A 14,225-nucleotide genomic window follows, 5' to 3' on the forward strand; every position below is an offset into this window, starting at 1 on the left:
AATATGCATTTTGCTTGGCTAAAGAAAAGGGAATGAAAAGTGCTTCTGGAAAATCATAGTCCTTCTACGATGGTTTCAGGTAGCAAATGGAAAATTGTCAGTCCAAATTTGAAGGTATGACAGGGTCTTGTCCAAGTTATAGGTTAGCAAGTCAATTACAGGCTAGCAGGTCTGTGCAGACGTGTGTTTTCTCATGTGAACACTCCTCTGGTGTTACGGTGCTAGCAACTTGGTGTTTAAACCATACTGATTTGCTTTACATGTCCCCTGATGTCTGTACTTGCAATCCACAGCTGAATGTTATGTACAACACAAAGCACACCAATCAGAGGCTCAGATCTGTCCAAAATCAAGAAGCCTTTGACTTGAATGTTGATGTAAAAGATGATAAAGATGATACAAACCACTTGACTTTGAATGTGTGCACAAGGTAGGTAAATCACTTGGAGCATCTCATACACGTCTTTGTATATACCAACTTTAGATTGCTTTAAATAAACTGAGTTATCCATTTGTTTGTATGAATTTACTAATGTCTGGGATATAAATGTTTACCTGAAGAAGATAAAAATTACATTGCACAAATGATAGTAGTGAAACTATGAGTCAATTTATAAATAAATTTTTACTGGCCAGGTGATTTTTTTTACTATTATGCATAAAGATCGAAGTACCCTAAATGTTAGAGGAATGTGGAAGATTTTGTGTGAAATACAAGAAAAAACTCAACAGTTTCTTTGGTGCAAGTGCTTTTGAGCTATAGGTATGTGTGTGGAGAGACTTGAAAATTGGATCAGTATCTCTGCATTCTAACTTCAGTAGCAAGCTGTGACAAGGGCCTATTACTCTGACCTATCATGAAAACAATCCTTTGCTTTTGATACAGAAGTAGATACTTTTTTGTAAAGAGAGAAGTTCTAAAGTGCTGAAAACACCATGAAGTAATCATTCTTTTTTTCATCTCCATAATTAACTCAGAATGATTTTGGCAGGAGTCAAAATCCATATTTACATAGTAATAAATTCACATTGCCTTATTGTGCAACTATCTTTGTGGTCTTTTATTCACCAGTAGCAAGGAACTACAATAGACTACAATACATTATTCTAGATTTGAAAGGGGTGGAAAGTTTTCCACCCAGGCTAATTCTGTTCTTTTTGCTGGATAAGGGAGAGGGGGCAGGAGGATATGGGAGAACATGTGCATCTGGGGTGATGGTTCTTGTTCAGTAATCAGCTACTAAAGACTGAGCTGAGCCTACTCAAGTATCATCTCAGGGACCACAGGACAGGCACCTGGTGTTACCTGGATAGAATTTACATCACATGAGAATAGGTGACTTTGAACTGAGTATTCCTAGATCAGCCAGTCAATCAAGTTATTTCTTTGACTGCTTTGTGCCTCCATTTTGCTTGCTGTGGAAGTGTTCATACACATATTTAAAAGGTATATTTGAAGGTGTTTGTTTTCTGGCAGTTTCTCCAGTATGCATTTGTAATTAGAGATTCCTGCATATTTCATATGAAACCCTATAGGACATTTTATCTCTCTCTATATATATGTATTTATGGTTTTTGTCTTCTGTCTTTTATAATCCACAATAATGTTGTTGAGATGACTGCATTTGTTTTATTTAAGGATTTCATCCGTTTGTGAACACTTCCTCTAGAAACATTGTTTTTTTCTTGTGGCATTATGCATATTAGATATGTAACATCTTGTTACGTTCCTTGTAAATGCAAGATTTGCAAAGTACCACCTGATCCACCATGATTCCTCTTACATGCCTTTCATCCACACCCTCTTTTTGCTATTTCTTTAAACTTTGTACACCGTATGCCTTGAACTATTCTTGCGCTCTGCCTTCCACAAGGGAGCTGTGACTGGAGATGAGCCTCTAGGTGACACCAGCATACAAATAATCAGCTATAGAGAATATTATTTCAGTACAGAGCATTGATTTAATTTGGGAAATAGCCAGCAGGCATAAAGCCAGAGCTCTGTTTTTATATGTTTCTAGTATCCAGTTCAGTGACACAGATGGTGGGCAGAGACGCTAGAATACATGAGAGCTCTTGAAACAGAACAGGCTTGTTATCTTTTAAACTTTTCTCTGAAGCGTCAACAGCATTCTAAAGTCTAGCACAAACTCCTGACATATAAAGGGTTTACATGCTGGGTTTGGGGTAAGTATTTTTTGGGCAACTCTCTAGCTAAGACCTTTCGCTTAAAATACAAAGAAGTGCTCCATCTCTCTGGGGATCTTCTAGGGTGGTGATGCTTTAATTGCAAAGTGTTCAAAAAAGAGAGGGGAATCTAGTGACATTGAAAAGCAGCCTCAAGAGATTACTTGGAACATTTTGATAGTTCCAACATCAGTTCCATCAACTCTTATTGTGAGAAGTGGACTGGTACTTTGAGGAAGTCTGTTTAAATTGCTTAGGCTACAGCTTCAGCTCTGATTGCTGAGCTTCATAGACTAGTCATCTTCCTGTTCTTTTCCCTATAGATTGTATATAATACATGCCTTATCTACATTCCTAAATTAGTTTAAAGTTGCCTACTTAGGATCTTTATAACATGATCTGGCTTTCTAGTAGAGAAACCAATACAAAAAGGCTGTTGAAATCTCAACGCATGGGTGTGTAGAGTTTAGCTGTGGGTATGCATTTAGTTGTGGATATACATAGTTAGGTACTGAAGGCTTCAACTTCACAATTTTTTTTCTTTAATCTGGAGAATATCCACCTTCTCTCAGCAAGCTTGATAGGGGTTGGCTATGGTCTTCTTAACTGGTATTATTTATGACACTCAAGCAGATGATGTCTCATTCAAATTGAATGGTTCTTGGTTAGAGGAGCTAAAACACCCTCTCTGGGAGGGAAATACCCAGGACTACTAGTTTTTTCTAAGTCTTATTGCCTGCATACCTTTTCCAGGCATGGGAAACTGATCACTGATGGTTCAATTTACACTCTCATTTCTGCTTTCTGCCTACATGAGCTTGGTTTTGTTTTCTCTTTGTATCATGTGTGAGAGGGTATCACCCTGACCTCATTTTGCTGAAGAGCTGAAACATAAAGTTCAACTGAAAATATTACCCGTTTTCCTCAGGTCCAAGCTTCAAGTCTGTCCTTCTCTTACTGATCATTCTTGCATGATGATTCTTCTCCCTTTTTTTAAGAGACCATGGAGTTGAAGATATGGTACCACAACTCTCCTCCAAGGCTGCCTCTCTTCCTTTTTTTGAGAGGCAGATCCTCATAAATTCTAGGGATATATCTAATTCACTCCTTGACAGTACCAAGATAGTTTAGTTCCCTGTTGGTGTTTTAGTAGCACCCCAGGCTGGCTAGACGGCTTGGATATTTTATTCTCCTCTTATTGGTAATTATGCAGAAATAATTACATCCAGTTCCAATTCAATTATTTATTTTCAATAGCAGCTACTTTGGCACAGCACATCGTCAAACAGATGGTTTCAGTTGTTTCTAATCTTGTGAGCCAACTGAAGTCAGCAGTTGTGCTGTATTTCTTTCAAAGTTGTATCTGCCTTGAATCAGCCAGGCTTAACAGCATTGCTTTGAAAGCAACTCTTCCCTTTTATTTTTTTTTAACTACCCAGCTCTACAAAGAAATAGTTTAATTACTTTCAATACTGCCAGGCTTTCAAAATGAGGATTGGAGACACTTTTATTTTAGTGGGACAATAATAATTTACCTTCTGTTCTAAGGCCAGGGAAACTCTTCTGCTACCTGCTTTATTTAAAGGAGTAGAAGCTTTTGCAGGTCGTTTAGGTGACACTTGTAGCACAGACCACCATAAATACATTTTGATACATCTGTTATGCACCATAGTGTGCAAGACTTGCTCAATAGAGCAAACTCCAGCATCTGGTTTTTACATTGGAAGAAGATATAATAGTAAGCATTATTTAGGAAAAAAAAAGGGACTCAACTTATTAAATCTTCTTCCAAATGTGGATTAATAACATGGCTATGCATTCTAAAACTGAAACTTTGTGAAATAATTTGGTGATGACTTTGTTAATGGTACCATCAGTCTCTGTAAAGGAAATATGAAAAGGTCTGGGAGACTTCTTTGGTGTACACACATGTATCTTGGCCTCCAAAATGAATAAAAGCAAACCAATGCATCCATAAGAGGAAATACATATATTTCAGTACAGGAATTCCTACAGCAGTTTCTTAATTGCTTCTTTTGAAACGTGTTTAATTGCAATAGTTTCTGCATATTTGTAAGATAAACCTGTACTAATAGATGCCGATTGAAAGTTCCTCATGGTGTCAGTGTAGTCTCTCACATGATTTATGTATTGCAGTTTTCTCAGTTCTAAACCAGCTTTTGCATATGTGTCTAAAATTAGCTGGAAAAATAATTGAGAAATTACTTTTTAGCTCTTTATCGTTAGACATTTTCTTGTCAGTATTTTGTTCCATTTCTTTCCCAAGTATTAAGCATTATTACTGCATTAGTTGGGACTTAAAGATCGAATGTTTTCTTTGGAGAGTGGGCTACTGTATTTCTATTAAAAGTTTCTTTGTTTCTGTGTTTTGAAAAGGTACTTTGGCTCTGGCTCGGCTCCCAGTAGTGGTATGGTCCTCATGGAGGTTGGCTTACTCAGTGGTTTCTCTGTGTCACCAGATTTTGTTCCATTAGACAATACAGTTAAGAAGACAGAAAAGGATAATGGAAAAGTCAACCTATACTTCGACTCTGTAAGTTGGAAATAACAAAGAAATGTGTTTGTGGTGATTTTCATCTTGACTCTGACATTGTTAGGCTTAAATTTGGAATGACATTATGATTGTGTTCTTTGGGGAAAATCAACATCTGCTATTTACATGGAATTAATAGTTCTTCTCGTTTTGAGTGAGTCTGATTGGATAGGTGCAACTCAATTGTATTTGTAAGGACTTTCTAAATTAGACCTCTTAAAAATCACACATAAGAAGGCAGACATTTAATGAAGTCTGTAATTTGACCAAAATGACTGCAAATGAGATAATCATCTTTATGTACATCCTGACTCTTAAGCCTTTAGAAATGGACTAATGGACTACCACTGAGCTAAAAGTCCTTAGCTCCTCCATGAAGCCACCATCCCTAGGGTTCTCAGGATGTTTCTCTTCTGTTTTCCTAGCTAAATGAAACACAGGTTTGTGTGGATATTCCAGCTGTGAGAGACTTCAAGGTGGCAAATATCCAAGATGCTTCAGTGACTGTACTGGATTACTATGAACCTAGTAAGTGCCAGTCATTTCAAATTTAATAATTCAGAAGTTTAAAAAAAAGTTTCTTCTTGTAGGAATAGGAGAAATTTTAGTGAAGAAAAAGCTGCTTTGAACTGTGGTCTTTTTGGACATTTACATGCCCAATTTGCTAACAAGTAATAGTGTTTTCACATATCTACAGTCCTAATGGGTTGATTCCTCAACTGTTGCAAATTGTTTGGCCCAGTATGTTCCCAAAACTATCAAAATGAAGCAGGAGCTTCACTGTGATTCACTTACCAAGTTAATAATACCTCTCCAGTAGCTTTGCCGTCTGTTTCTTACTTAAACTACGAGTCCTTCTTGGGAGAAAATGCCAGTGTTTTGACTTCTGTTGTTACCTAAAAAAGGTGTACATTGAAAAAGGAGTTTTAAAGGGCTTTTTTGTTGGGAATGGGCTTTGGGTTGGTTTGCATGTTTGTTTGTGTTTTTTGGGGGTTTTTTTGTTTGTCTTCTGTTTGTTGTTGTTGTGTATGAGTGTATTATATGTATTATGTAGTATGTGTTGTGTAGAGTGTGTTTTAGAGATGGGCAACAATTTACAAAGGCTTTTTTCAGAATTAAAAGCAAGAACAAAATTACAGGCTACTGGAGAAGATACTAGGTTTTCACTACATGAACCACTTGGTACATTATTAAGGATTTGGGCTTGGTTTGAGATAGGGCGTAAAGAAGTTGTATAGGCAATTTTTTACTGCTTTTTTTTAGCTCAGTACAAAAGACAACCAGATATGATGTGTGCTACTTCAGCTAGATGAAGATCACATTTATTCTATATAGGCTGAAATTATTGTTCATTCATAGAATTTTAAAGTAAAATAGGAAATTAACGGTTATAAGTACACTGTCAATTAATTAGAGCATGTTTAAGGGCTAGAGGTTTAAAAAATTACAGCAAATTTTTATTTGAGAGAAACACTTAAGCCCTAGAATTAGAAGCTGAAATGAGTTTTGAGTTCCTAGGAGAAGAGCTCAGGATCTAATCTTTCATAAGAATGCTATTAGATAGAATAATAAATATGTTTATTGCAAAGTTACAGGTAAATGCTCATGTAAATATTTTTATTATATTAATAAATTTAGTTCATAAATTCTCAGTTAGCAAACTAATATTAAGAACCAAAATTTATATTATGAAATCAGAGCTGTAATTTCTTTAATTTCAAGATAATGATTTGTGGAAATATTATTTACAGGACACCATTCCTATCAATATATAACAAAGATAGATTATTGATCAATAGATATATATATATGCGATGATTGAGTTCTTTTGGGAGACTTCTTTCCAGTCTAATAGAGGAATGTGATTTTATTTTAAATTATTATTTTCCATCACTGTTTTAGTTGGTGACCCAAGCAGCAGGGATATATTTTATGTGATGATGACAGATTCATGTCACATTCAGAGCTAGGAAATGCTCTGGAATTTATTGATAAATGTGATTTTGTCGTGGCAAGTAGTATAATTGACAAATGTGTAAGAGCTGTCTTGGATGTCAGTACAGCAGTATTCTCTTATCTGACATTTTATAACTAGCTGGATGTCACTGTTTGGTAAAGATTTTGGCCCTTAAAATTACATGTTTTTAAATACCCTGAGACTTGTAATAAAATGAATGTAATTTCAGGTAAAAAATGCTACTACTAAATAAAAAAAAAGAAATTGCAAGGTCTCTAGTTGGAAGGACAAAAAAAAAGAAAAAAAAGGCCATTATGAGGAAGAAGCTTTGCAAAAGCTTGTTCTGTTAGCCATTACCATGTATTGATGTTTCTGAAGTGAAATGATTAAATGAATGATTTCTAGTCTGGCCCTGTAGCAATCCTTAAGGGAATGGGAGAGTAAAATACAAGAGCAGGACCTAGGTTAGGTAAGCAGTCCCAGATTCAGGAGGCTGGAGCTCCCATACATGATAGTGAGAGAAAGCATCAGTTAGAAAAGACCTGGCTCTTTAAACATGATAGCCAGCAGCTTGCCAGGTAAAGCATCTGAGTTCCTTTGTCATGTAGGTAGGGACAAAATTCCTTTCAAAATGTTTGTCCAAGGTTTGTGAACAGATTGTGTAACAGTTGAGATTGAGTCTATGAAAGTGTGCCTTTCACCAGGTGTTGGCCTGAATATATTGAGATGTTCTGGGTGAAGAAAAATGAGTAATGGCTGGGCTTAAGTATCTGGGAAGTGTTTTGCAGTGTATGGTGAGCTCTGTGTCAGAGTTGAGTGGAACCTTTAAAAATGATTTCTTTTTGAAGCTGGGTTCTTGGTTAATTTCCAGAAGTTCATTAACTGTTGTTAATTAACCTTTCTGAACAGGAAGAAGAGCAGTGAGAAGCTATAATTCAGAAGTAATGCAAAGTATAACCTCTTGTGACTTCTGTGAAAGTGATTGCCACCTTTGCCACAGAGATGGTTCTGCAGCCTTGCTTCAGCACTCTTCATTGGCCTCCTTGTTCTGTGTACTCTTTGTCCTTCATGTAAACTTGCTGTGCAGTTGGGTGCTGTAAAAGGAAACAGATTATGTTTCACATCTAAGGTTTCCATAAATTATCCAAAGAAAATTTTATGTTCAGATACCAGCCTGTCTTTAGTGATTACCATGACCAAACTCCTGCTGTGTTCAGGGAGAGCTGGGCTGGCCCATATGGTAAATTTCTGGCTGTGCCAGAAAACTTCTAAAAGTGTCTGCTGGAAAAGCTTTCCAAATGTTAGTTTCATACTGAATTTATTTTCTGAAGAAGTACAGAGTTACTGAGAAAGCAGTGTGATAAAAAGTAAGCTTAGCTCCATATTCCCACTTTGTTTTTACCCCAGCTTCCAACTGTGCTTATTTTCAGGGATGTTAGTTTACCATGCTTTTCCAAAGCACTATCTGCTTCTCCATTAGGGTGTTGATAAGCAATGATAGGAGCTTGATATCAGAGCACACTTTGTTCTGTTCTGAAGATGTGACACTCAGCATTAATACTGAATTTCTCTGTGTGCTGTCATGGGGAATAATATGAAAAAAAAAAAAGAAGCTGGCTTCAGAGCAGAGCAGATCCAAGAGCCAAAAAGTACTGCATTTACAAACTGCTGAATGCTCCAGAAATCTGTCAGTCTTCTTTTTTTTTTTTTTTTTTGAATCATTACAGAGCAGGTAGGTGGAATTTTTGTCAATTCATAAGCTAATAATGCTTGAAAATAACGCCTCAGGATGTTCTAATGCATTTTACTCTGAAGAGCTTTTTACTGTAAACATGTCAAAGATAAAGTCTGTTTATCAGACTTCATTTTTACAGGGTTATTCAGAAATAAATGCAATTCTCTTTCCATGTGAGAATGCTGGTGTCAGCTAGCATATATCTATGGCCAGATGAAGGAAGTTTGCTTTGAACCTGTTCTGGTTTTTTTGATGTCTCCTAGAAGTGACTCTGGGGCATCATTTGTGCTTTCAGCGTCACCTTGTCAACAGTTCAGGTGGCATAGCCCAAACAGTTGTTTACTGCTCTCAGTGCCATGTGAGTTGGTGGCCCTGGTGCCATCTGTGCCCCTGTTGCTGGTGGTGGGGGAGGCTTTTAGGAGGCATGGGCTGCATTTGCACTCAGCCCAGCCAAGCAATTCACATGCTTCCTTTACTTTAACCACATCCATGTGTGCTCAAGTGCTCTGCTGAAGTGGAATGAAGGAGAGGGATGGTGAAAAGTAGCAGGCACTTCTACACCCAAACCTGCCCTATGCACATGGGGAGAATTACAGATCTCTGTGAGTGTGGAAATGTGTGAGCTTGGGAGCTTGTTGCTCCTGAGTGTATGAATGCCTTTGTTGTCTGGCAGCCAGTCTGTCCTTCTTGTACACTACCTGTAATATCTAATGCTTATTTCTTTTTGATAAGGCAGCCAAGCTGTTACACTCCTAGTTACTGAAATGAAGTTAATAGCTGTCATGCTGACTAAGAGAGGTGGAAATTTTAATTTTTATTGATTCCCTTTCTTTCATACCTTTTTTAGACGGAGTGTGTTTTTGTGCACATGTAATAATATGGCAGTCACTTTCCTTGAGCAATTTCTAATTTTTATTCCATTTTTTCTACTGCTTAAAATGTATATTTTTGTATTTATGCTCATCTATAATGTTGTTCACAAAGGAAATTTTGCATTTTAGCTTGGGAAGAGGCCTGAACTTCCTTGACTGGGGGTGCCTTCTATTACCAATGTATATGTTTTCACTGCAGAACTAGTTTAGATGGGGTTATTTGTTTTACTTCACCTGTTTTTGGAATTTGCAATGTTTTTCACAAATTTGGGGTTCTGTCCTATTTCTTAGGTAGAGCTTAGTCCTGCTACTTCATGGTCTTTCATGCTTTTCACTTGTCCTTGCTGTGTTTTGGATTTAGCCTTTTGAGTAGTTAATTAGTGCCTGAGCAGAGTGTGTGTGCTGCTCTGACCCACATGAAGTAATATATTTATTGCAGCCAAACACACTGCTTAGTCAGCTGAATGCAGGATCTTACCCCTGTAAGCCATTCACTTGATTACATGGGTCCAAGGCTAAGAGAAATGAAGATACAGAATTAAACACAACTCTACATCTCAAATCCTTTATTTGTTTATGGGAGCCTAAATCTGACTGTGCCAAGTTTGTAAGATCTGGAAAAAATTCTCATCTAAACTGGGATGTGTTTTTTTGTGGGTTTGATTGGTGACCTATGAAAGTTTGGTCTTCTCTTGTCTTTGAGAACAGCAGAGTTGACATGTCATTTGTCTCCTTTTAATATAATTTCAAAAACTTGAAGCTCACATACTTCCAGGTTTTACTATGTGCAGGGCTTCTAATAGGGGCATTGGTACCTGATTAATGATAGGATAAAGGGGCTTATTTTCTAGACAAGATGTACTGGAGATAAATTGCTCTTTTGCAGTAGATAGTAGGAATAAATTAGTTCTGTTTTGCATGCAGTCCAATCTTCCTGAAAATCCTCCAAGAAAAACAGATTTAAACTGCTTAGTTGAGTTTTGGACAGTGCAGCTTTTACTAGTATTCCCTTACATTTGTTTTTCAGACAAACAACACATGTTTTTAAATTACTTTTGGCTGCCTTGCACACTATATTAAGAATCATCAGTCATGATGTACCATGTCAGGGAAATTGTTGGAGTCAGTGAATAAACATCCTCTTTTATTTTATTTATTCTATACAGAAGGCATTTTATTGCAGGCATCCAAATCTGCATCTGTATCAAGCTATTTTAAAGAAACATGTACATTGTATGACTGTAAACAAATGTTTACACTAGGTGGCCTTTAACATTCCTGCATCAGTGCCTTCAGTCACTTTGCAGTAGTGACTTTGAATGAGTTGCAGAGAATAAAATTTGTACTGTGGTGGCAGTGAATGGAATATTATTTGGCATAGTGACTTTTTTCTTTGTTTTCCTCATTGTTGAATGGGAACCTTTACACAAATGTTCAGCATATATATTATCCCCATTGCTCTATGACACCCATTTTGGATGTTAGGGGGGCCGTGCTCCCACTGAAGTTAACAGGAAATCTTGTAGTAAAAAGTCTTTTGGAGCTCTTTAGCAATAAGGTCTACAAGGTTTTAAGGAGTGATGCTAAAAACAGTAATGAACAGGTATTTTGTGATGGCATCTTCATGTTGTGTTGTCTGAGCATTTCTGCTGTTCATTGAAATCTGAGCGTGCGCTGGTATTTCCCGTGCCCTTTTCAGCCACAGGGTGTCAATGGACATGGTCTGTCTAGGGCCCTTAATATGCTATTCAATCAGTAGGAGATATTTATTTAGGATTGAGTCTGTGATGTATTTTAAAGGTGTTCCCCCTGAATTCTGCCTCTGCTGTCATCCATGATCTTAGCTGAGGGTTTCTCTGCAGGTTTTGATATGGGTGTCATCTAGAGATCTTCTGTACTAAATGCTGTAGTACAGAACAGGGAATGAGTGCTGCTTAGCAGGTTTAGAGCACCTCAGAATCTGCAGGCTGGGCAGTTTGGTTCCCAGCATGGCACCACCATAGAATTATGTTGGAAAAGACCTTTAAAATCATTGGGTCCAACCATTAAGTCAGCTTTGCCAAGTCTGCCACTAAATCATGCTTCCAAGTGCTACATCTACACTCTTTCTGAATACCCCCAGGGATAGTGACACCACTTCTTCCATTGGCAGCCTGTTCTGATGCTTAACAGTGAAGAAATTTTTCCCAATATCCAATCTAGACCTCCCCTGGCACAACTTGTATCAAACAGAAGCAGTGTGGGTATTCCCAGTTAGCTTCCATGCCACATGCTCCTGTTCACTTCACAAGCAAGAGTTTGTGGCTTGTGCACATTAGCAGCACAGGATGAAAGGGAGAGGTGGCCAGACAGGTGCAGGAGAAACAGGAGAGGCAGATCCATAGAATCATAGAATGTGAAGGAGTTGGACTGGACTGTAAGATCATCTTGTTCCAGCTCCTCTGCTGTGGGTAGGGACACCTCCCACTAGAGCAGGTTTCTCAAGGCCTTGCCCAGCCTGGCTTTGAGCACTGCAAAGGTTGGGGCATCCACAACCTCCCTGGGCAACCTGTTCCAGTGTCTCACTACCCTCACATTAAAAAACTCCCTAATATCTAGTCTAAGTTTCCCTTCTTTCAGTTGGAGCTCACTACTACTTGTCCTGTTAGTACAGCTCCTCAGAGAGTCCCTTTCTGGCTTCCCTGCAGGCCCCTCCAGACACTGGAAGGTTGCTGTGAGGTCTCCACACAACCTTCTCTTCTCCAGGTGAACAATCCTGACTTTCCCAGCCTGTCTTCACAGGGGAGTCTACCCTGGAGAAGTGCTTCAGTCCTCTTGTCAGCCTCATGGCCTTCCTCTGAACTTGCTCCTACACTTCCATGTCCTTCTTAAATTACAGGCCTCTCTTTTGCCTTGAAAGTCACTGTTGACAGTCAAACCTAAAATACAAAATTTGGTTTTATTCAGTTATCAAAATATTATCCTAGCAATATTTCTCTGAGTGTGTTGTTCAAGTTGGTATGAATATTGACAACATTTGATTTTTGCTGAATCCTGCAGAAAGCAGATGCATATACGTAGCTGTTATAGGCTGCAGTGTTCTGCAGTGTGCAATGTATGTGCATAAACACAAGATCTGCACAGTGCCCCAACCAACAATGCTGTGTAATGTTCTATTTTTAGGAAAGAATATATATTAGAAATCAGCTAGTGCCTAACGGCATAATTTTTCTCTCTGAAACGCTAAGAAAAAGGATTCAATTTTAATTCTAATTACTAACATTATTTCGTTATGACATTTCTTCTTCTACCATTAGTTCTTATGCAGTGAACCAAGTCTATATGATCTGAAGATTTTGAAATTAGGTGCTTAATTTATCTATAAAATGTAACAGCAGTTGTTTCCTTTCCCCCATATCAAAATATTTCACTTTCATATTGTTTCTTGTTAATTTTAATGTATTTCTGTGTGCCAAATGGAAATGCCATTGCTCTATTGCTATTCTATGCAATGAAATAAAGACTGATAGTATGCTGTATGAAATTAATCTAATGATTATTTTTCCTATAGATAGCTTGTTTTCAGATAAGTATGAGCATTAATGCCTTATGTACTGCATTTGAGTCACCAGTACTCCAGTTTAAGGTTTATCTTTGAATTTAAATAATTTGCTGTATTTCTTAGTAGCTACCCAAAATCTTCATCAGCATTGCTAATATCTTATAATATTATAATATGAACTGGGTTTTTTTGTTGTGGTTTTTAGTTTTCTTAGGTTGTATGGGATATTAAATACAAAGAAGAAAATCAAAATATGCTGGTTCAGTGGAAGTATATAAGCAGGTATAATGTTCTGACTGAGATATTTTTTCTTTTTCCATATCAGGCCTTAAAAAATTTGAACTAAAATTCTTGACTGTCTTGAGACATAGGCAGATACCCAATTTATCTAAGTTAGGATCATCATTCAGATTTCCACTTTTGATCAAATCAGAAATCATAGAAAAAGAATGCTTTTATGAGCTGTTTTGAGCAAACAGAGGTGAACTAACATGCCAACTATGCAAACAGCTTTTCTCTTTTCAAGTAATAAAGCAAATGTTAAGGAACTAGACTGTTTCAAGGGACTTTGGAAGATTGTTATTAGTTTATTTTTCTTCAAATAAAGTTTGCAACAGCTAATTTTAAATGCTATTAAAGATGACTTTTAATAATATATGTCTAATGTTTGCTTGTTTAACAATACAGCTACTTGTAGTAGATCAGTTTCTCTGCATTGCTGACCACTACCCATCCTCAGCACTTTTTAGAGGTTTCCTCATCTGTGTTTTAAAGCTCAGAATTTACTAATATAAATAAAATTTTAAAAATTATTATAACAGTGGCATCCCTGGTTAGGCTGTAAACAGTCACCTCAATTTAAAAGTCTACTATTTTGTTCAACATGAAGTTATTGCAAAGTTTGCTGGTGTCTGTAAGAGAGGTAGCATAAATAGTCTTATGTGATGGGGTCAGTTCAGATAAGTCCCTTGTGGTCATGGAGAACATGAGGAACTGTACTGCTGTGTGAAAAGGAGAAAATCATCCGGATACAGAGCTAATTGCTGAAGTGGAAGTAAAGGAGCACCAAGAAATTTTTATGCCAAAATATTTTATACAAACATAATTGAATTGATGTGCAGATTTCTTTTTTCAGGTGACCTGCCATTTTTCATGATTTAGAAGTTTGGTCTCCACGACACTGTCTTTTCCTAATTTTCCTCATAATTCTCTTGCTGTTCCTCCTGCCTGCCCTTGAAAGAGCTTCCTGGCCCATTTCAACTCTGAGGTCAGGATCTGCTCAGCCTCCCTTACTCTTTTGCCCTGACCACCTCTGCTATAAGTTCAGTGTCCATTTCTGTACTGATGTGTCACAGTTCTGCCCTTTCCTTCAGAGCCTT

At 37.4% G+C, this 14,225-nt stretch overlaps 1 protein-coding gene across 1 annotated transcript in view; it reads left to right on the plus strand.

The window, feature by feature from the left end:
• Window positions 1-13,452, plus strand: part of CD109 (CD109 molecule) — a 70,281-nt gene extending 56,829 nt beyond the window's left edge. The window contains exons 30-33 of the mRNA XM_064707403.1: window positions 294-430; window positions 4,585-4,741; window positions 5,167-5,269; window positions 7,608-13,452. Of these exons, the coding sequence (XP_064563473.1) occupies window positions 294-430; window positions 4,585-4,741; window positions 5,167-5,269; window positions 7,608-7,798 (588 nt within the window). The 3' untranslated portion in view covers window positions 7,799-13,452. The remainder of the gene's footprint in view (window positions 1-293; window positions 431-4,584; window positions 4,742-5,166; window positions 5,270-7,607) is intronic.
• The last annotated feature ends 773 nt before the right edge of the window (window positions 13,453-14,225 follow it).

The sequence above is a fragment of the Zonotrichia leucophrys genome, chromosome 3, assembly GCF_028769735.1.
Source record: "Zonotrichia leucophrys gambelii isolate GWCS_2022_RI chromosome 3, RI_Zleu_2.0, whole genome shotgun sequence".
Taxonomy (NCBI): domain Eukaryota; kingdom Metazoa; phylum Chordata; class Aves; order Passeriformes; family Passerellidae; genus Zonotrichia; species Zonotrichia leucophrys.